The sequence below is a fragment of the Equus quagga genome, chromosome 15 (assembly GCF_021613505.1).
Source record: "Equus quagga isolate Etosha38 chromosome 15, UCLA_HA_Equagga_1.0, whole genome shotgun sequence".
Lineage (NCBI taxonomy): Eukaryota > Metazoa > Chordata > Mammalia > Perissodactyla > Equidae > Equus > Equus quagga.
This window is the reverse complement of record NC_060281.1, coordinates 36,251,487-36,274,558: the sequence shown is the minus strand read 5'-3', so window position 1 is coordinate 36,274,558 and position 23,072 is coordinate 36,251,487. Positions and strand designations below refer to the sequence as shown.

At 41.4% G+C, this 23,072-nt stretch overlaps 1 protein-coding gene, 1 long non-coding RNA gene and 1 other non-coding gene across 3 annotated transcripts; 2 read left to right on the top strand and 1 right to left on the bottom strand.

The window, feature by feature from the left end:
- Positions 1-1,488: 1,488 nt before the first annotated feature.
- Positions 1,489-5,755, top strand: LOC124225964 (uncharacterized). Its single transcript, XR_006885168.1, has 5 exons — positions 1,489-1,617; positions 2,038-2,107; positions 2,186-2,304; positions 2,767-2,850; positions 4,359-5,755. It is a non-coding gene; the product is annotated as an uncharacterized LOC124225964 (long non-coding RNA).
- Positions 3,868-3,949, top strand: TRNAL-AAG (transfer RNA leucine (anticodon AAG)). Its single transcript has one exon. It is a non-coding gene; the product is annotated as a tRNA-Leu (tRNA).
- A 4,619-nt stretch (positions 5,756-10,374) lies between the features above and the next one.
- On the bottom strand, positions 10,375-23,044 carry ZNF311 (zinc finger protein 311). Its single transcript, XM_046638696.1, has 7 exons — positions 22,490-23,044; positions 21,494-21,866; positions 20,983-21,061; positions 16,631-16,707; positions 16,149-16,275; positions 15,412-15,516; positions 10,375-12,793 (listed from the first exon to the last, which is right to left on the bottom strand). The coding sequence occupies exons 2-7, from the start codon at positions 21,500-21,502 to the stop codon at positions 11,202-11,204; spliced, it is 1,989 nt and encodes a 662-aa protein (XP_046494652.1). The 5' UTR covers positions 21,503-21,866; positions 22,490-23,044; the 3' UTR covers positions 10,375-11,201.
- Between the last annotated feature and the right edge of the window lie 28 nt (positions 23,045-23,072).

Genomic DNA, 23,072 nt, shown 5'->3' with positions numbered 1-23,072 from the left:
TGCCTAATGCTTCACAGGAAATCAATCCCGGAGGCCTGATGGCAATCACTTCCTGAACATCATCCTCTCTTCATGATGTCATATTTTGTCTCCTCTATATGTAGCAAGAACGCTTTGCTTCATTTCTTTTTATATCTCTGTTTTTGGGGAGCAGTCTGGGTGGGGCTCCGAATGTGTTTAATGCCTTTTTTTTTTTTTTTAACTTTCCATATAAAGCTAATTAGATTAGAGACAAGGGACTCTGCTTTGAAAGCTAAGTGACTTTTTTCCTTCATCTGTTATGAGCTATTACTCATATTCCATGGAGAAAAAAATTGCCTAATCTGTATTTTAGTACAGTAGGTTCTGTCCACTCACCAGACTGCTATCTGATTACTTGCCAACTCAGAGACAAATGGCACATATATAACAAAACCAAATCCACATCAGGACAAGAAGAAGGGAGAATGTGAAGGGCTGTAAGAAAAAGGACAACAGTTGGAGTCAATATATCAATCTGTGAATATTAAGGGCCAGTATAGGTTTGCACTACACTAATCTCTATGGAAGATGAAAAACGAATAAGACACAATCTCACCTCTTAACATCCCTAAACCCAGTTTTCTCATCTGTGAAAAGGGAATAAAAATATTTACTGCATACACGTTATGAGGAGTAAATGAAAAAATGCACAAAAAGCGCTCAGGCATACTATTATCCTAATCTATGTGTTTTTATCATCATTATTATTATTACCGTTGTGGTACTTACGTTGAGTGGAGGAGACAGAAATTGTGAACAAGTTTTCTATGGGCCGAAAGAGTAATCTGCTAAAATGAAGTGTGGAGAAGCACAGTGATGTGGTGTGTGTGTGTGATTCCAAGGCGGGGTGGAGAACTGATCTATTCGAAGTGGGCTTTGCAGAATGAGCAGGATTTCTGTGAGGGAACAAAATGGAGATCGACATTCCAGGACTAGGGATCAGGAGAAGCAAAGCACAGAATTGTGAAATCTCCTGGATCATTCAGGACTCTGAATTCTGAATTCTTTGAATTCTGAATTAGAAACGTGGAAAATCTTTGCTGCTGATGGGATGGCATAAGTTTTCTATGTCAAGCTTTCTGGCCATACACAGTGAAGCTAGAATTCCTCTACATATAATCCGACAGCAGTTGCAGACAAATCCAGCTCATACAGGTACATAGTGGCTTCCCAGGAAATTTTTTTAAGTCAGTCGGTCCAGGGGAAATGATTTTAAATGCTTTAAAATCAATTTGTCTCTAAAGAGAGGGTGATCAGAGTTCTCTGTTCAATTTCCAGGAATCTGTGCGGCTGGTTCCAAACCTCGCTCATGCTCAGCCTACGCAACAGCGGAACTGAAGCTGAACCTCTTGACTGAAATAGAACCAGCGAGAAAGGCAGTCTTCCTCGTTTCCTAGAGAGTACACACTGAACGCGTGGTTGGATGGAGGGTACCAGGAAGTGTCTCTCCAAGGACCAGGAGAAACACTTACTTTTCAAATTCCTTATTCTAACTCTGTGCGGCGTAGACGCTTACTCCTCACAGGGATTCTTGAGGCGCACGTCTGGACTTGTTATTTCTCTGAATCTTAGAGTCTTAGATCCGAAAACGGCCAGGTAGCGGCAGCTCCCAGGGACCCCCCCATCATCACCCCGAATGTCCGTGGGGGCTGTGGGAGAAGCCCCTTCTCATCCTCCTTCCCCTCTTTCTCCTTTCCTCCCCTTCTCATCCTTGACTCCTTCAGGGATCCCAGTCTTCCTTCCGGGAGAGGGCTTGTCTGGGGAGAGGGGTTGCGGGTTCAATCCCCAGGCTTCCTACACCCGAACTGTTTTCTCTTTTTACACTTCTCGCCTGTCTTGTCTCATTCCAACCCCCACCCCGACGTCATTCCTCAGTGCATTCGTGAATTCCTCCAAGCAGGCCTTTCCAGATCTGCGCTAAGTTAGCTAGCTCCCTCACCTGAGTGTGACCCCAGCCCTTCTTCAATCACAACACTGAGTTGTAATTTCTTGATGAACGTTTGCCTTCTCTGCTAGTTCTGAGGGTGAGGACCGCAACTGTCAGTGTTTCTTCTGCTGAATACCCAGTGCCCAGCTTAGGGCCCAGGTAGGCAGCAGGCACTCACTCAATGCTTGTTGAATGGACTACTGATGCCCACTCGTTGATATAGTCATTGTCTCTCAGATTATTTCTTCACTTTTTCTTCCTGTTTCCTCGACTCTTGGTTTACGCTGGAGGAATGCGAACAGTAGAGAGAGAAAATTGGTCCCTGGATTGATGCCTTTGATGGAATCAAATTGAAGGTGATGAAGCATTGAACGAATTAGCACCTAGCAGGAGGGTAGCCTTGCTCTATGTCTCTGAGGGTTAAAGCTGTCACAGAGTAGTGTCTCCATCAAACTGTGGCCATGTTGCCCTCAGAGATCCAGGACGGGTGGGAATACATAGTCCTGATAGTGGAGAGAAGATTACTGCTGTTGCGAGGGACTGAGAAAGAGACACAGGCAGAGAGCTCAGACTGACGCAGCAGGTGAGAAAATAGGCTCCTAGCTTGGGATATATGGAGGAACAGGGGAAAGTGAGGCTTTAGCCAGGAGAAAGAGTAGGGGGCGACTGTGTTGGTTCTGCTCGCTTGAGAATCTTTTTTCTTAGTCATTTTCCTAAAGTAATCTCCCCAGGAAATAACATCTGGTAATTGCTAAAGTATTGCAACTAAGGATGTTGAGATACTACTGCATTAATTTTTTATTTTTATTTTTTTTTAGAAGGAAGAGAAGGCCGTGGGAAGGTAAAGCAGAGATTTGTAGATGTTGACCTCGAAAACTGGAGAGATGTGGCCACAAGCCAAGGTATGCGAATAGTGGAAGCTGAAAGAATCAAGGAACCCAATTTTCCCCTAGAGTCTTCAGAGGGAGCTGGGCCCCGAGGATGCCTTGATTTTGGCAGGTGATACTCGTTGGACGTCTGGCGTCCAGAATTGTAAGAGTATACGTTTCCATTGTTTTAAGCCACGCAGTTTGTGGTAATTTGTTACAGCAGCCACAGGAAACTAACACCCAGGCAGTGCACAATGAATTCCATATGAACAATTCCAGTATAGGAAATTGTTAGAAAGCTTATTTTCATTGGAATATTGGATTAAAGCGCTTACCAGCATTGAATTTCTTGGAGATGAATGGCAAAACAAACTCTAGCATTAGCTTTCTTTATTGCGACTTTATTTCTGACATAATCTGCACAATGTGATTTCATTTTATGACTCTGTCTGAGTCAAAACTTTTGGGTCAGAGAGGTCCAAGCGCCACCGCCTGCATTAAGAAGAGAAACGCAGGCAGCGACTTTATCAGTCTATTGCATTATATTATGACAGCCACTATACTTTTAAATGATTCGAATCTTGGCGTTTCAAAATGAACGGCCCAACGCCTTTGGCTCTGGGGGCATTTCTGCGGAGACTGCGATCCTTATGAATTTTTACCTCCGCAAACAGCAAGGAATGTGCTCTCTGCTCCTTTCGTCAGGTTGCCCTTCTTTCGTATTGTCCCCTCGCCAGAATCACCCCCGAGTCACTCGGCGCCGTCGGGGCTCTGGCTGGGCGTCACCGTCCACGGGGAACCTGAAACCCGCTCGGTCCACGCGGCCTCTTCTTGTGTTGGTGATCAAAGGGGCGGGGGTCTCGGATTCGCTGGTTTCCTCCCGCACTACTCCCAGCTGTGGGGAAGCAAGGTCAGGCTGGGTGAGGTTGTCAGGTGGTACTGGGAGGAACGCCAGAGAAAGAAATGTCCTGAAGAGCAGAGCGGCGTGGGGCGGCAAGGGGACGACATTGGCTTTTAGGGAAATTGTGGGAGACGTAGTACGCCGGAAATGGTAGCGTGGCCGAGCGGTCTAAGGCGCTGGATTAAGGCTCCAGTCTCTTCGGGGGCGTGGGTTCGAATCCCACCGCTGCCAAGCCTTTTTCGTTTTTACAACCACGTGGCCTAGTAGACGCCTTTTCTTCATTTGCAGCGTGGAGAGTTCTCACATCTTCCAAACTCAAGCCCATTTTTCTCCTCCTCCTTTGACTTCTGTTTTTCTGGGGGCCAGAGATAACTGACCTATAACAATGGTCAACCTAAAATAAACGCTCAAATAATCTATTCATCCACTATTGAGAGGCCAATATATTCTAGGCACGATTGTAGGGACTGCAGATACAGCAATGAGTAACAGACGAAAAGGGCTTTTATGCGTACAATCCTTATTACATACAAGCTCATGGATGTCAGATTCCTTGGAGCCACTTGTAACTTAAGATAGATCCTGCCAATGTCTCTGAAGGAATAATTTATGTTCAGAATAGTCACTGTTCTTCCTCTAGCTTCTCTGCAGCGTGCTTATTTCATGTTTGGAACCCTAATTATGGAGATCTGAGAAGAGATTCTGCAGAAAGCGCCAGCGCCCTGTCCCACAACTGCCAGACACATCCCACCAGCGCCACGTGCCCTCCACTCGCTGCGCGCTTTTCGGCTTTTGAGCTCAGCTGCATCCCACGTGTCTGTGGCTTGGAGTGGGTGCCCTCTCTGCTCTGAGCAGATTGTTATGCACACATCGTGTCTCTCATCCTCTAGACCTTAGCTTGGAAGTAGTTTCCTCCTAGAAGCCTTCCCTGATCTCCCCCTCTCCCTCCTACCAGCTCCAGAGTTAGAGTTAGTGAGGGTATGGAGAGGATATTCGGGGAAGAGCACAGAGGGTCCCTGCTCTCATGACGTAGAGTCTAGCGGGGTTCATAAGCATTAGACAAGTAATCGCCCAAATATGGTACAATCTCTACGAAAAAAGATAGTTTTCTATGTGTAGACTTTGAATGAAGTTCCAGATTTAAGAGAATAAAGAAGTTAGAGAATAACATGTCTTGCACGATGGGTGGAAGGATACACATCAAATTATTCCCAGTGGTTACTGTTGGGAGACAATTTTCCCCGATTATCTCGGTTTCTGGGTGTATTGTGAGTCTCTTAACTGTTTTTACTCACCGACAACCAAGTCTCTGATTCTATGCAGACACCAACTGGGTGTTCAACAATTCAATTCAATTCTGACACTAACTACCCAGAATTAGTGCAGATTCCAAAGGTTAAGGGCTCAGTCCCACAAGACTGTCCCCCACTTCAGATGCCATTTGCCAGTCCCAGGCCTCCTGTACTTCTGACTGACCAGCTATAAACCAAGGGACCCCACAACCCCATCTTCAGCTTGGATAATTTGCTAGAATGGCTCACAGAACTCAGGAACACACTTGACTTTCATTTACTGGTGTATTATAAACAGATATAACTCCATTTGGCACACAGCCAAATGGAAGAGCTGCACAGGGCAAGGAATGGCATGAGGGGAGCTACATGGAACTTCCATGCCCTCTCCTGGTGTGCCACTCTTCCAACACCTCCATACGTTCGTTCATCAGCTCTGAAACTCTCCTAATTCTGTCATTTAGAGGTTTTTATGAAGGTTTCATCATGTAGGCATGACAGATTATTAACTCAATCTCCAGCCCCTCTCCCCTCCTGGGGAGATTAAGGGTGGGGTGTGGTTGAAAGTTCTAGGCTTCTAATCATGGCTTTGTCTTTTTGATGACCAGCCCCTATTCTGAAACTATCTAGGGACCCACCAAGAATGGCCTCATTAGAACAAAAGCGGCTCCTAGTACCCAGAAAATCTCAAGGGATTTAGGAGCTGTGTCAGGAACTGGGCACAAAGATCAAATATATAGTCCTTATTATCCCACAGAATCCCTAACTGTGCTTTGTTCTGGATTATCTTTCAAAGGTTTTTTTTTTTTTTTTTTTTTTTTGAGGAAGATTAGCCCTGAGCTAACATTCCCCACCAATCCTCCTCTTTTTGCTGAGGAAGATTGGCTGGAGCTAACATCTGTGCCCATCTTCCTCTACTTTATATGTGAGATGCCTGCCACAGCATGGCTTGATAAGCAATGCGTAGGTCTGCGCCAGGGATCCAAACCGGTGAACCTGGGCTGCACAAGTGGAGCACGTGAATTTAAATGCTATGCCACCGGGCAGGCCCCTCAAAGATTTTTATATAAAAACAGCCTTGGAAGATAGAGATAGCCTCTCCATCTGGATCAAAGGACAGGCATTCCTGCTGAGTTCCCTCCACTCAGGGATCCTCTCCTGCAATGCTACCCACTCTGTGTGCAGGCATCCATCTAGGCCCATCTGAGTCACCCTTGTGGGAATTGGTACTTGAGGAAGCTGCACAAAGGCTGATAATCTGGCTCCTGCTATTGCTGTGAGAAATGAAATGTCCTTTGTCTTGGAAGGGTGGCAGAATATGCCACTTTGGCATAAGGATTATTTTGAGCTAAAAGCACTAAAACAGGTGCAAAGAGGGCACTCTGGAGGATGTCCTCTCTATACCAAGAGGAAAGTAATATTCTTATCATTAAGCACAGAGAGTTGAACTTGAGAGAATTCTGTGCAAACCATGTTAAAATAATTCTTATCTTCCTTTAACCTCCCCATCTATTTTAGTTACTTTCCCACTGTTGCCTCTCTTTTTTCAGCTTAGTGTAAAAGCATTTCAGTTTTGCCACTTCTTTGGGTCTTCATGTCCTTATGAGGGTTCCCATGTTGTGTAAAACATGTATTAAATAAATTTGTATGCTTTTCTCCTGTTCATCTGTCTTATGTCAGGCCCAGCTGAAAACTCTAAGAGAACAGAGGTAAAATTTTGCTTCCCTTACATCTCTGCCCCAGGTCTTCCAGCAGCAACCTTGAAACTGTGGCAGTCTGGTGTATTACCTTACAAATGCAGTAAACTATCAGACTGTTCACAGTTCTTGATGGTTACATGTTGTCAACAGGCAGAGAAAAGATTACAGAAACTACTATTTTCCCTTTTACACTTTGATGTTTAAATTGTTACCACTTATGTGTGAGTTGCAATTCAAACTTCAGGATTACAATGCGTAAAAGGACAAATAGAGGACACTATGAGTGCATAAAGTAAGTTTCAGCTAAAATAACATACTGCTACTGCTATTTCCTTATCTATCCTTTTAGACACTGTCTTTTCTTTCTATTTTGGAATTTGAGAATTGACTCATTATCCCACAACTGATTCTCATCTGCCATCCTCTCAGTACAAAGTATTTTTTTTGTACTGAGACATGTACCATACTATGATGATATTTTCTTTTTTGTAAACTTTGATCACATTAAATTTATTAGTTGCCTTATCTTTTCATGTGATTAGTTTTCTGTCACTATAACACATTATTCCTAATTCTCCAACATAACTGTGAAACTCCTAAATACTTCTTTCTAACTCGTCAAATGCACTAGTTAATATTCTTCCCTGGAGAACTTCCAGAGTTCTCCAGTCCGGACTGATTGCTGCATAGCTAGAATCAGGGGCTTACCTTGGCTTCCTTCCTCTGCTGTAAAGTCTACTTCTTGGATCCCATTTCTCTTTTTTTCTTCTTGATTTTACTCATTTGTTTGGGTGGAGCATATGATAAAATATGCATGTGAGATCTTCCATGTCTTTAAAATGTCTTTACCTCATACATGGTTAATCATTTGATTAGATATAGAAATCTAAGTTAAAAATAATTTTCCCTTAGGATTTTGAAGGCATTACTGCATTGTCTATCATCTCCAAGTGCTATTTTTGATTATTTCGATTCTACTCTATTTGTCCTTTGTATTTGATTTTGTTTTGTCTGAAAACTTTGGGGATCTTTCTTTTATCCACAGTATTTGTAATTTCTTTTATGCACAGTATTTTGCAATTTCTCATTGATGTGTTTCGGTGTAGATGTTATGTCATTCAGTGAACTGTGTGCTTGGCAGGACTTTCCCTCTAGGAACTAATTTTACTTTCTGGCAAATTTTCTTATATGATTATTTTGATAATTTCCTACTGTTTGTTTTTATGTTCTTATTCTTTTGGAACTTCCACTAATTGGGATCCCTGGATTGCTTCTCTAGATTTTGTTGTTTCCTTTTATTATATTTTATACATTCAAAAAGATATGCAGCAAGTTTTGAAGCATAACATTAAAATGAACAATTTTCAACACATCACTCAAGATCTAGAATTACACCATCCAATACAGAGCCACTTGCCACGTGTGGCTATTCAGCACTTCAATGTGGCTAATGTGACTGAGAACTGAATTGTTAATTCTAATTAGTGCAAATTTAAATTTAAAAGAGGATTCTTCCACAACTAGAAGGACCTGCAACTAAGATATACAACTATGTACCAGGGGTATTTGGGGAGATAAAGCAGAAAATAAATAAATAAATAAAAGAGGATTCTCCATTCTGTTACTGGAAAACTTTTAATATGTTTGGGACAACTTGGCTTTATGAATTGATTTTTTTCAACTATATGTTTTATGAAATTCAAGGACAGTATTTCTAATAGAAATTTAGTGTACAAACTGAGATGTGCTGTAAATGAAATACACACTGGATTTTAAAGACTTAGCACGAAAAAATAAAATACTTCATTAATATATTTTTGATTATATGTTGAAATGGTATTTTGAATATACTGGGCCATATATAAAATACATTATTAAAATTAATTTCACTAATTTTACTTTTTTAATGAGGAAATTTGAAATTATATATGTGGCTGGCATTGTATTTCTGTTGGACAGTTCTGGGCTAGAATATTACTAAGACATTTGCATCAACTTATGTGCTTCTCTCCTGTCCCATCACTCTGACTCGCTGTCAGAGGGAACCACTATCCTAAAGTCTGTGTCTATCATTCCTTTACTTAAATAATTTACACCTATAAATAAATCACTAATCAATGTATTATTTTGTCTTGCTTGTTTGCGAACTTCATAAAAATGGTACCAAACTGTATGTTGTCTTCTGAGACTCACTTTTTCCACTCAACATGAAATTTCTACTAATTATCCATCTTATTGGTTATAGCTATAGTTCATTCATGTTCACTGCTGTATACTATTCCATTATCTAAATATGGCAAAATTTGTTTTTCTATTTAGTGTTGATGAACATTTGGGTTGTTTTTTGGTTTTTACTATTATGAACAATTATGCTCTGAAAATCTGTGTAGGTAAATCTCGGTGCTTATGTGGAAGAGCTTCTCAGGATATACACCTAGGAATGGAATTATTTGGTTGTAGGATAAAGTCCAACTTTACAGGATAATATCTGTTTTCCAAAGTGGTTGTATCAATTTACACCACTGGAGTCTAAAAGTATTCTATTTGGGCTCAATACAAAGGCATCTCAACTTTCACAACAGGATGTCAGGCTTGTTACCCCTCCAGTTCACTGGGATCTGAAGAATAGGCCGCTCCAATCAGCAATACAAAACATCAACACTCCAGGATGGTCCAGAATTTAAACTGGTATCGCACCTTGCCAGATTCTGTTAAAACTGACTGAAGAAGTGATATGAAGGGATGCACTATAGGGTTCTCAAGTTGGGCTGAGGACTTAGGAGTCCAAAATCCAAACGCGCATCATAGCCTGTGAGCGAAATAAACATCCTGAACATGTATATACATTTTCCAAAAGCATATACATTTGTGATTAACAAAACCTCAGATTCTCTAGAAGAGCATGGCAACATTTTGTCATCAAGAGTTAAAGTACAACTACTGTCGTGTGCATGTATAAGAGAGGGTGTCGGTGAAATGTGTTGATCATCAAATAAGGGGTCCTGAAACACTAAAAGGATTGGAAAACCACTACCAATTCTCCAGACACATCCTAAACTCTTTCCTTAAGTCATGTATCATCTGAAAGCCACATATCCAGTTTCATCCTCCAGAGAAACAATTTCACTGAGTTATGTCCTAAATGCTTTCATCGACAAACCATGTAAGAAATAGCTATGTAAAGAATATGCTCTAATTTCCTGTAGAAATTGAACCTAAGGAACAATGTCTTAATCCATCTTTTGAATACTAAACCATGTAATTCCCTTTGGAATTTGTTCCTAGAAAATTGCATCTCTTAGACTCCTTGCCCTTCATTTTTAGATGATGTGTAACCACTTCCCAAAATGTTTTCTATGAAACAAGGGTCCACAAAGATGCTCAACTAAACAGGATTCTGTGGTCAATTACTTTTGGAAAGTAATGCTTTTATAGCTCCTTTAAGATTCAGAAAGGACATTAGCATCTTACAAGCCCTGAGAAGTCTTTAAGGGAATTAAAAAACTCACCTAGCCAGCATTTCCCAAACTTATTATCTTAAAGAAACATTAACCTGTAAAACACCTTTGAGAAATGCTGATTAACCCAGCTCATATCTTTCTTTACCAGCCAGGGATCTCAGAACTAAATTTAATTCTCAGTTATAGTCATTATGTTAATTAAGATGACACATTTGCAACCTCTTCCAGGATTTTCAATTTCTCTTTTAACAGCCTTACTGTATGTGGGTATTTATGGTAATTCTGTTCGAAGGACCTATAACATTTGAGAGAGAAAGGATGGATGTTAAGAGACACTGAAAGACTTCAAAAGAAGGATATAAATTTACTAATACATTTGAAAGAGCATTTTATATGTCATGCAAACACACATAGCAAATATTTAAGAAATCAACACAGCATAGAGCTGACTTCTACTTATCTGTAATTTTTAAAAATGTCCTTGCCCTGCCTCTCTTTCCCCCTGAACCTCAGCAATCCTGATTCCACATGAAGAAGTACCATTCAGGCTTTACATTAAAAAAAACTATGCTAAAAATGATGAATGTTTATCAATTAAAAAAATGTTCTGTGCTGAACTGAGGTATAGTTTCACATCCAAAAGATGTGGTGCAGGCACACGGAAATTGCCCAAATAAGTCTGAGCGTTCAGGGGGCATTTTTGCAGAATTTACTAGTTAAGTGATCTTGAGCAGGTTTCTTAATCTTTTTATGCAATTTTCTCATCCCATAAGGAGGCTGTATAGATTTAATGTTAAAAGTGTAAAGCCCTTAGAATAGTGCCTGGCACGTGGCAAGCACTGGTAAGTATTTAATATTATGATTGACAGACAAAGCCTTGGAAGTGAGTTACTCACTGAAGAAACACTGAATAGGAAGGTCAAGGACAAAGGCTGTTTGATCTCACAATTAGGGGTCAGGGAATCAGGAGGCAAGGACAGTCTGAGAGGAAGGAGGAGAAATGGGAAAGTGTAAACACCAGAATCATTACTCAGGCATTGGTGGTCAAAATATTGACTACTGAAAAGGTCTGAGAAACAGTTAGTGGAGAGAAGGATTTCCCACTCTCATCAAGTTTGTGGGTTCTCCATGCTCTGTGTTTTCTTTTCTTATGTCCAGTAAGATTTGAGCTCACTCTGAAAGCTTTTCCACACTCCTCACATTCGTAAGGTTTCTCCCCAGTATGAACTCGCTTATGTCCAATTAGTGCTGAGCACTGACGGAAAGACGTGCCACACTCACCGCAGGTATATGGCTTCTCACCAGTGTGGATTCTTTTGTGCTGTCTCAGGACTGAACTCTGATGAAAGGCCTTCCCACACACCTCACATCTGTAAGGTTTCTCTCCAGTGTGGATTCTTTGATGATTAGTCAAGTTTGACTTCCCACTGAAAGCTCTACCACACTCTGGACATTTATAAGGTTTCTCTCCAGTGTGGATTCTTTGATGGATGGTAAGGCAATGCCGATCCTGGAAAGTTTTCCCACAATCCCCGCACTGATAGGGCTTCTCTCCAGTGTGTTCTCTTTCGTGAGCCCTGCGTTTACAGTTATGACGAAATGCTTTCCCACACTCCTTACACCTGTAAGGCTTCTCTTCAGTGTGGATTCTTCTATGCTTGGTGAGCTCTGCCTTGCTGCTGAAGGCTTTTCCACACTGAGGGCACCCATAGTGTTTCTTCTGGGTGTGGATTCTTTTGTGTTTGCTTAGGTCTGAGCTCCGGCTGAAGGCCCTCCCACACTCATTGCACTCATAAGGTCGCTCTCCAGTGTGGATTCTTGTGTGTTTGGTGAGGTCTGAACGCCCACTGAAGGCCTTCCCACACTCCTCACATTCATATGGTTTCTCCCCAGTGTGGATTCTGCCATGGATGGTAAGGGAATGCTTGAACTGGAAAGCCTTCCCACAGTCATTACATTCATAAGGCTTCTCCCCAGTGTGGATTATCTGATGCATACTGAGACGGTTCCTGGTCTTGAAGGCCTTCCCACAGTCACTGCATCCGTGAGGCTTCTCTCCATTGTGGGTTTTTTTATGTCGGCAAAGAGCTGATCTACTACTGAAGACCTTCCCACACTGGGTACAGTTAAAGGGTTTCTCCCCTGTGTGGATTATCTGGTGCATAGAAAGCTGATTTTTGGTCTTAAATGCTTTCCCACATTCGTTACACACATAAGGTTTCTCACCAGAGTGAATTCGCTCATGGAGAATTAGGTCAGAAAGCCAACTGCATTTTTTGCCACATTTGGCACATTCATGGAGTTTCTGTCCTATAAGAACTCTATTATATGGAATATATTTGGAGTTTGGATTGAAGCTTTTTCTAAGTATCTTCTGATTCTTTCCTTTCTTGAAGGTCACTTTCTCACAGCTTTCTTTCTCTTCTCTCAGTTTCTCCTTCATAGGCACTTCCCATTGACTCTCTAATTTGATATCTTGTAAACAAAATTCTCCAACCTGAGGATCCTGGGAAACAACTTTTAGGAGACTTTTAAATTTCACCAAGCAGACTTCTTCATTGTCAAAAATTTCTTGTTCCGAACTTGCCTTCTCATTCTCAGGCCATGACTTGTCAGTTGATACTTAAACAAGAAAATAAAAATGTCAGTGTTCAGAGAAAAGGAAATACGTGAGATGGGAGAGGTGAGGCAATGTTAAGCTGTTCGAGAGTAAATGACTTTCCTATGCCAGAAAAATTGCTAACGTTATGGCAAAGGTCGAGATAGGTTGAAATAATGAAAAGTACTATGATATTTCAAACGCAGTGAACTTTACAAAAATCTTTACAAATCTACTCATCCTCTAGAATTTCCTAGTTTAGTGAATGGCAACTTCATACACCTTGTCACCTAAGACAGAAAACTGGAAATCATCTTCAACTCTTCATATTTATGCAGTTAACATTTTACAAATTCCACCTGTGAAGTGAGCTGTAGAGGGGGTGCTGAAGTGCCAGTGCAGTCCCCCTTTAGGATCTGTCTGCTTTGCTCCAAGTGCGCCCTGGAGAGCCATATTTCTGCAGAGTAACTCTGCCCATCTGGATAGGGCAGATTAGATCTGGGCAACACCTGACCCAAACGAGGCCAGATTCTCTCTTCTTGGACTTTGGAATTGTGATGTGAGAGCAGGTAAGGCCAGGCTTTGACGATAGCTAGAGCATTAGAAACTAAATTTTGGAACCAGTGGTGGTGGGATGGCATATTGTATAAGGGAGGGAATGTTCTTCCATTTGGACTGAGAAGCAGAGAAGGGGAATCTGTCAAGAAAGAGTAGCACAGAGTAGCAGAGAAGACAGCTGGAGAGACGGGCCTGATGGCATTCCAGACCCTTCTTAAGCCTGATGTATCTACTGCCCTTAGGTTCCATGACACACCCTGAATAATAAATAAATTCCTGTTCTTTTGCTTATGCTCGCTTGAGTTCATTCCCACTGTTGGCAACTAAAGAGTCCAAGTCCATCTCTTATTATCTCTTAGCTCTATGCCTTCCTCTTCATTGGTACTGCCAGTGCATCCTCACTAGCTAACTTCAATATCCCCCAAATGTCCTTTAGTCTGGCTGCCCTCTAATCCATCCTCTACACTGCTTCCACATTATTCTTTCTAAAGATCAAATCTAATCATGTCACTGATTAGCTTAAAATACTTCAATGGCACTCCATAGTTAACCGGACAGAAAGGAAGTAAAGCCTACAGTCAAGAGACCCAGCTCTGGAGTAAGGCTGCCTGGGTTCAAATCTCAGCTCTGACTCTAACAGCTATGCAAACTTGGAGGATGATGTACCTTCTCTCTGTGCCTCAGAGTTGCTTTATCTATTAAATGGGATCTAGACTACTCATGATAATTAAATGAGTCAATGTACGTAAAGCACTTGCAACACTGAAGTAGGTACTTGATCAATCTTAGCTGTTATTAGAAGAATAAAGTTCAAGGTCTATAGTTTATCAAAAACTCCTTCAATCATGATCTTTGCCCTGTCTGCTGCTCCTGTGCTTTCCCCACAGGCTACCCCAAGTCCTTTACTCTGGTCGTACTGAACTATTCACAGTTCATATTCTTTTACTCCTTAATACTTACGTGCTATTCCCTCTGCCTGGAATGCCTCTCCCCTCCTTCAACTAAATGATCTCACTTATTCCACATAACTTAGTTCAGTTGTCATTCCTTCTGCAGTCTTTTCGTCCCCAGGTCAGATTTAGATGCTTCTCTTCTATGTTTGTATATACCAGGTACATATCTCTATCTACGTATCTCTGTAAATTTCACCATAATGTACTACACAATCGCTTATTTACTTCCCTGACTTCCCCACCAGAAAATAAGCTTCTGGAGGTGAGGGTCTATATTTTACTTGATTCTATATCTCTAGTACCTTGTATAGTGCCTGTTGTACAATAATTTGTCAATAAATGTCTGATGGATGGAAGGAAGGGAGGAAGAAAGGAAAGGTAGATATTATGATAGGGTAGCTGGAGTTGGCCTATAAACAAAGAACGATTTTTTTGGAGGACAAATACAGAAAATGGTTTGAATGAAGAACTGATAATATTTCACAACTGACTAGACAAGAGGGTCAGGCAGAACAGAAAGGCAAAGTGAGAAAAAGGTAGAACCAGATACAGAAGTAGGGAGAGTTAATGAAGAGACAGCCTGTGAGGAGAGAGGGGTTTGACTTATATATGTTGCTTTCCAGATGACAAGGGGATATCCAAATAAAAACCAGGAGTTAGAAACATGAGACTGCTGCCCAGGAAAGAGGTGAGGGTTAGCGTTATCAATGTGGCAGGCACGTGCATCAGAGCTCAGAGCTGAAGCCACAAAAGAAACTAACTTCACAATGAGAAAGAATGGAAAAGGCAAGGGTGAAGGGTCCAGGACTCAAAATGCTGGAAAAAAAGACCTGGAGGCAAAAAAGTAATCTTCTCTGAGCACTGGAGTAACTGATATACAGACAGGAGATGAATTGTCTGAACTGTTTTTGAGAACCAAACTGCAAAAAGCCTATTAGATAGGTGCAAAGAACCAATTAGATAATGACTGAATAACTGCCCAGCTTGCTGTTTTTTTCCTCTTCCTTAAGGTTTCCTGAATGGGTTTTCTTCTGAGCCCTTGAAGATAGATGCCCCACCACTAAGAACATTCTACAACCATTTTGTCACATGGAAGAGAGGAGGAGACTGAAAGCTTCTCCATCACTCACCTGGGTAGGAGCAGCTCAGGAACTCGCTGTCCTGCAGATCCTGAACGCAGGGCTCTGCCTCTCGCTCCAGATGGGAGATCAAAGGAGGTTTAGGAAATGGAAATCCTGGTTGTACAGAAGGAATAAGACAGTGTGCAGAGCAACATGGAACTGTCCTAACACTTGCCCTGACCCCTCTGTTTGCATATGGAAACAGGAATGCAGTGTTCATTTAGGTAGAGAGAAGGGTTTATTCAGGGGTCTGGTAAAATGCAAATGAATAGGTTTAGGGACTTTCTCAGAAAAGTCATAATCAAAAGGGCAAAGAAAAAGACTCTGGGAAATAATCATTTGGTTGTATTTCTCTGCTTTATTTTGGAGCATGGGAGCATGCACAGGGAGGCCATCTATTTTGGGCTGCTAGGACAGAGATCGTGACAAGGAACTAAATACACAACACCTAATGGAAAATAAGAGGCATGAGGAGGCAAGAATCCAGGGAGAACAGAAGCTAAGTGTCTCCTTTTTCCCAGGCAAAGTCTCATCCCAGAGAATCAGAAAACAGCAACTAGGTTAGCCAGAAAATTATCTTGCCATGTAACAGAGGCAACTCAAAATTCTAATTTTGAGGGACGATCCTGATGATAAAGAATGAGGGCTCTGACTTTCAATATGAGACCCCATATACATCAATAAATAAAGCAATTAAAAAAAATGGAGGGAGAAAGTACTAAGCCAAATGCAGGGAAAGTCCTTACCAAGTGATACCATGTTCCCATAATTTTCCAGCATCACATCTTTATAGAGGTGCCTTTGAGCATGGGTCAGACACTGCCACTCTCCGCTACTGAAGTTCACAGCTACATCCTCAAATTTCACTGACTCCTGAAAAAATATGTCCTGCTGTCCCGGAGAAGACCCCATAGTTCTCTCAGGAAACAGAGGCAGAAGAAAGGAATTTGTAGGGAGAAGGTTTACAGAAGTGAAAGGCTGTTACTATTTGGTATATATCTGGGGATGAGATGAAAGGGAGCACAGGCTATCAAAAGTGAAAAATAATGAAAGAGGAAACAAATCAAAAAGTTTGTCATCCAACAAAATGATCCTTATGAGAGGCAGCATCTGGATTTGGGAGTTTCACAGCCAGGGAATGCAGTGAAAATAAGGTCATAATTTAGGAGGCAGTGAAATATTTCCAGGAAGGATGGAGGGGGCCTCAGTTCACTTGGGCCTGGCTCACCAGTGTGATATTTGCTCCTGGCAGGTTTCCTTGGCTTTCATGTTTACCAAAGGAAGGACATTGAGTAGTTGGTAGAGCTGAGAGAGGAGAAATAAACAGAGAGTCAATTCAGCATATTATTAATGAAAACTTTCACTTTCATCCTCTCTTCCTCAAATGTAGAAGCTTCTTGAGCTCTAACTTAGAGGTTAAGTCTACTGCCTTACAGTATCCTCCTTTTCCATTATTTCTCCAGTCTCAGTTTCCAGTTTTAGGCATCAGGCCTGGCACAGCAGCCAAACCAAGTGTAACTGTATTCTTCCTCTCTCACCTACTATATGTTTTTCTCTGGTCCCTCTTTACCTGAGAATAACCTTATTCCCTCCCCAAAAGGCTCAAATCACTGACCACCAGCTTGGATGATAACCTTTCTTCCTGTACTTGAATTTTGAAGTCATTTCCTCCAAAGAGACTTGGGGTGGGTATGGGGGGAAAGGAAAGGAGGGGAGGTGTGAAACAGAAATATCCAGGGATAAGCCCAAAGCTTATTTCTTTAGGTAACTTAATGGCTCGTCTACGTCCAATTAGTTTATCAGAAAAAATTTTTTCCTTGTTCTTATTAGAGAAGAATCACTTTCCCCCTGTGATTCTTTCTCCTATTAATTTCCTAACAGTAAGCTATCCTCCCTATACCAACGTATAACAGCACACACAGCTTTTTAAAATGCAAGAGAAACTTTCTCAGAGAGTCCAAGTGTCTAGGTATAATCCATATGGATTGAGTGAGAAGTACAGCTTCACATTACTAATTAATGGGGTCCTATTTCATTCCTTGCAGGCCAGCTCAACCCTTCTGTAGCTTCAGTGTTTATGGTGACTTATCTTTCTTGATCATTCATTACCACTCCCCCAAGTCCAAGCTTGAATGGGGTCAGTCACCTATGGTAAGATGCTTGGATCACCCCTTGGCCTTAGGCCCCCAAAACTGTCATTCCAATTTTACCAAAACTCAGTTTAGGAGCAAACTGGCTTCTTCCCATAGACATTTCCAGAGAAGACTCTTCTCTGGTCTAGGCTACTCTTAGCTTTTAACTAAGACCAGGGCTGTGTTTCAATCACTGTGGATACCACTCAGTTTTCCCACTATCTCACTGTAAAAACTCAAGTTACAGGGCTGGCCTGGTGGCACAGTAGTTAAGTGTGCATGTTCTGCTTCTCGGGGGCCTGGGGTTCGCTGGTTTGGATCCTGGGTGTGAACATGGCACCACTTGGCACACCATGCTGTGGTAGGCATCCTACATATAAAGTAGAGGAAGATGGACATGGATGTTAGCTCAGGGCCAGGCTTCCTCAGCAAAAAGAGGAGGACTGGCAGTAATTAGCTCAGGGCTAATCTTCCTCAAAAAAAAAACAAACAAACTCAAGTTACTGTATAATTCTTTGTCTTAAAAAGTCCCCACCCCCCTGAATAACACAGAGCTGACAGCAGGTACATGTTCTGCTCTGTAATGCTACATAACAATTCTTTTCCTTATAACGTCAACAAGCTTAAACCTCCCAATTGGGCTTTTTTCAATGAACATTTTAAATATGAAGAAAAGCTGAAAGCACTGTATAGTAAACATCCATATATTCACCACTCATATTCTACAATTAACATTTTGTAATATTTGCTTTATCACATATCTATCTAATTATCCCTGTATCTGTCTTATTATTAATAATCCATTTTATTTATTTATTTATTTATTTATTTATTGAAAGGGCTTTTTCCCCCCTCGCCAAAGCTGCAGTACATAGTTGTATATTGTAGTTGTTAAGCTCTTCTAGTTCTTCTATGCGAGCCACTGCCACAGCATGACTCCTGATAGATGGGTGGTCTGGTTCTGTGACTGGAAACTGAACCTGGGCTGCCAAAGCGGTGAGAGCATGGAACTTTCACCACTAGGCCATCAGTGCTGGCTCATCCATTTCATTTTCTGATGCATTTCAAACTAAGTTGATGACATCAGTATACTTCACCCCTAAACACTTTATCACACATATCATTAATTAGAGTTCAATATTTGTTTACATTCTTGTTTTTGAAGTAAAATTTACATACAGTAAAATGCAGAAGTCTTAAGTGTACCATTGGAGAAGTTTTGACAAAATATACTCCTATTTAACTCAAACTCGCGTCCAGATATATCCCAGCTGGACTTTTACCATATCCTCTTCACAAACTGGGAAAGTTTTGCCAACTTATAGTGGTTCTTTTTTGTTTTAAGTGTTCATTTCATTAAAAATTTTTTAAATTGTGGCAAAAAACATATAAAATCCACCATCTTAACCATTTTTAAGTGTACAGTTCAATAGCGTTAAAAATATTCACAATGTGGTGTAATAGATCTCCAGAACTTTTTCATCTTGCAAAACTGAAACTCTATACCCAGTAAACAACTCTCCATTTCTCCCTCTTCTCAGCACCTGGTAACCAACATAATGATTCTTAAGCTTTATTTTTTAGCTTCGGAATTTGAAAGGTCAGCTTCTGCCCTCAAGTTAAAAATGAACTTGGGAGACAGCCTACATGCTCAAACAATACAAAACTATCTTAGTCAACTCAGGCTGACATAACAAAATACCATAGACTGGGTGGCTTAAATGCCAGAAATTTATTTCTCACAGTTCTCGAGGCTGGAAGTGTGAGATCAGGGTGCCAGCATGGTTAGGTTCTGTTAAGAGCTCGCTTCCTGGCTTGCCTTCTTGCTTTGTCCTCACATGGAGGAGAGAGGGAGAGCTCTGGTCTCTTTCTCTTCTTCTTTTTTTAAAAAGATTTTATTTATCCTTTTTCTCTCAAACCTCCCCGGTAGATAGTTGCATATTTTTAGTTGTGGGTCCTTCCTTCCAGCTTTGGCATGCAGGACGCCGCCTCAGCATGGCCCGATAAGCAGTGCCATGTCGTGCCCAGGATTCGACCCAGGGAAACCCTAGGCCGCCAAAGCAGAGCTCTCAAACTTAACCACTCGGCCATGGGCGGCCCCTCTTCCTCTTCTTATAAAGACACTAGTCTCATCATGGGAGCCCCAGCCCTATGACTTTATCTAAACCTAATTACTTCCCAAAGGCCCCCCATCTAAATATCATCACATTGGGGGTTAGCACTTCAACATATGAATTTTGAGTGGACACAAACATTCAGTCCATAACAAAACTATTTGTTAAAGTGGTGTACAGATATAATCTGGGACAAGATTAGTTCATTTATATTATGTTAGGTAACTGTAAACTTTATGGTCCTGAAAATCACCTATGGGAAAACAATTCAAGATGTTTTGAGAAAAAGAGCACTGGGAGACTCAGTCAGTTGTGAACCATAATAAAGTATATATTTTTATATTTAAAAAATGAAATAAAATAAGCACCCAAGTTAAGCAATACCCATTATTTTTTATCTCTCCTGAATTTGTAATACATATGTTCTATAATATTAATTTTCATTTATGAATCCTTATACAGTAGAAATTTCAGGATTTCTCCTCTGGAAGTCCCAATAATAAACTTAGAAATATATTTTACTTTTTTTTCCTTTGGCGGTAATATAAATTAAGAAGCCTACTTTTGGGGTTCCCAGGTGCCTAATCCTTTGTCAAAAAGTCTATGCTTTTCAGGGTCTGATTTTATGACTCCAGAACTGCTAAATACTATCTCCTGGGTCCCCCCTCCAGCAGCCATTTCAATACAAACCTTACTCACTTTCCTCTTCACATATGCCACCAAAGAGCATTTCTAATGCCCAGAATCACTAAATCATAAAATAAATTAATAAAATTCTTTTCCTTTTCACAAAGTTTCATGACAAAATCGTTACTCTTTCTTTTGCCACTGCTTTATCTTCTATTTCTCAGCATATTTCCTATAGTATAATTAAAAATCTCAGGGTTCCAAAAAAGTCTACAGAAATAAAATTACATATACTCAAATTTTACAAATTGGTAAAACTGTGGTTGGGTAAGAGTTACTGAATTATATCACAAGTTTTATAGGTGTAAATATTTATGTACAAATAGCTACGCTATTTATCATATATATCAAGTTGTGCATATAATAAGTGATTGAATGCACTCAATTTCTTTGATAAATTGCTTTGTAGAATCTTCTCTTATGGATGTTTGATAATTTTTAAATTTAATTTAAGATGAGGGCAGAAATGGAATAATTTAGCTCCTCTCAATACTAATCCAAGTGTAGTACAGAAATAACAGGAACATTCTATAAATGCTCAATAATAAGCAGATTTCCAGGCCCCAGGAAGCATTTCCCATGCATTCTATGCCCCTGCTCCATTCTCAGCTCCCTTGACTCCTGCCACAATATCCTGTGTGCCTCACCTCTTTCCTGGAAGAGCTGGGTTTCAGGGGTCCAAAGCAGCTGGCTTGGTGGTCCTGGACTCTCATCTGACATAACAACCTATTGCAGGGCACAGAATAAATTCGGGGAGGTTATGGAGGGGAGAAAAATATATGGGAAGCTTCAACCAACTAGAAAGTTTTTTCCATAGAAATTGACTCTCAGAAATACCAAGAGGGGAGAGAAAATCAGGGACTCGGTCTCCAGCTGACCTAATGAAAATTAGAAATGGCATCCGATTACTCTAGAACTAGAAAGGGTTCATTATATTAAAAACTTTTTAAAACTGTGGTGAAAAACATATAACAGAAAATTTAATTTTGACTTATGATTTAACGATCACCAGGCCATCCAGGAAAAATAACATCCAGAAGGAGAAGAGCTCCAAAAGGTCAATCAGGGCCCACCACCACTCCCACTGCTTTCCTCCTCTCCTGGGTTCACTTGTCCTTCGTCCTCCTTGTGATATATCGCAGACCCTCCTCTTCTTACCTGTTGCATTTTTTTACCCAGCTTTCTTTTCCAGTCTTCCAACGCTGTCTCAGTTTCTTCTCTGCTGGCTGGATCCTGCTCCCAAAGTCAGTTCTGGCTTTGCTCAGACAACGAGTTTTGAAGTGATTCTGGTAGATGCCAGCTTCCCTTGGGGGATATTAATCTCGGTGGTGTCAGCCAAAGGGCCTCTCCTGACTCACAGGGCAGCTGCTACTTGTCTTGATGTGTCAAATACTGCCCTGGATTTGGGGTTCATCAGCAGCATTAAGCTAGCTGTGGTCTCACACCTTGTTTTCCTGCATATTCGATGAAAGGAGGAGAAAAGAAAGTAACACGACCACAGCAAAAAGAAATCACTGAAGATCTGAGGTATCTGCGGGAGATGACGGAGCACAGGAAGACAAATTGAAAATGTTAATATATCCAGAATATAACCTCCACTGCTACCACCCTGGTCCCAGCCACCATCACGTGCCTTGCCCGCCATTATTGCAGTAGCCTTCTACCTGGTCTCCCTGCTTCTATCCTTGCCTTCTGTCTGTCTCTTCTCTATACAACGATCAGAGCAGTCCATTTCAAACTTAAGTTGGATCATTTCGTCTGTCTGCTTAAAACCTCCCAATGGCTCCATCTTACTCTACAACCACATACAAGGCCTTTCAGAATGTGCCCATTACTTCTAACCATCTCAAAATAAAAGGTGAAGTCCTTACAGTGGCATACAAGTCTCTAGGATGTGCCTATTACCTCTCCTACTATTCTCTGCCTCATTCAATCCTTTTCAGTCACACAGACATTTTTTCTTTTCCATCTTAGGCACATTTCCATCTTAGGTCCTTTGCAACAGTGTTCCCTCCACCTCAAGCTATCCGCACGGTGAATAATCTTGCCTCCTTCAAGTGTTTGCTTGCATATCGTCTTCCCAAGGACACCTACTCTAGATTCCCTATTTAAAATTGCAACCTACCCCCTCCTTCCAATCCAGGTATGCCTTACCTTGCTTTACATTCCCTCTATTTTTTTTTCTGTAGCACTTTATCACTTTCCAAAATGGTGCATGAGTTACCTATATACTATATCTCTTGTTTATTGTCGGTCTCATCTTCACTAAAATGTAGGCTCCTAGGCTCTTGAGCGCAGGAATTTTTCTATTTTGTTCACTGCTATATTGCCAATGTCTAAAATAGTGCCTGCACTGGTAGGCGCCTAATTAGGAATCGGTTGAATGAATGCATGAATGGATGCTGGTGAGAAAAATAAACGATAAAGGTAAGCCACTGGAGCAGTAAGAGCAGAAGGGAGTTAGGAACACCAGAGGGAAAGCCCGGTCTGGGGGAGGAACCCGAGCAGACCCCACTCCCAGCGGACCCGGCTCCAAAGGTCCGCCCTTCCCCGCCAGCAATCCCGGGAGCCCCAAGGAGGCGGTGTATTCAAGTGAGGTAAGTGGCGGCGCCGGGCTCCTCCCCTCCCGCCTCTCAGGCAGTTTTCCGGCCTCGCTAGGAGCTTGGGACTCCAGCTGAGGTCCCGTCCCACGCTGGCTCGAGCCACAGACCTTCCAGCCGATATTCTCCCCAAGAAA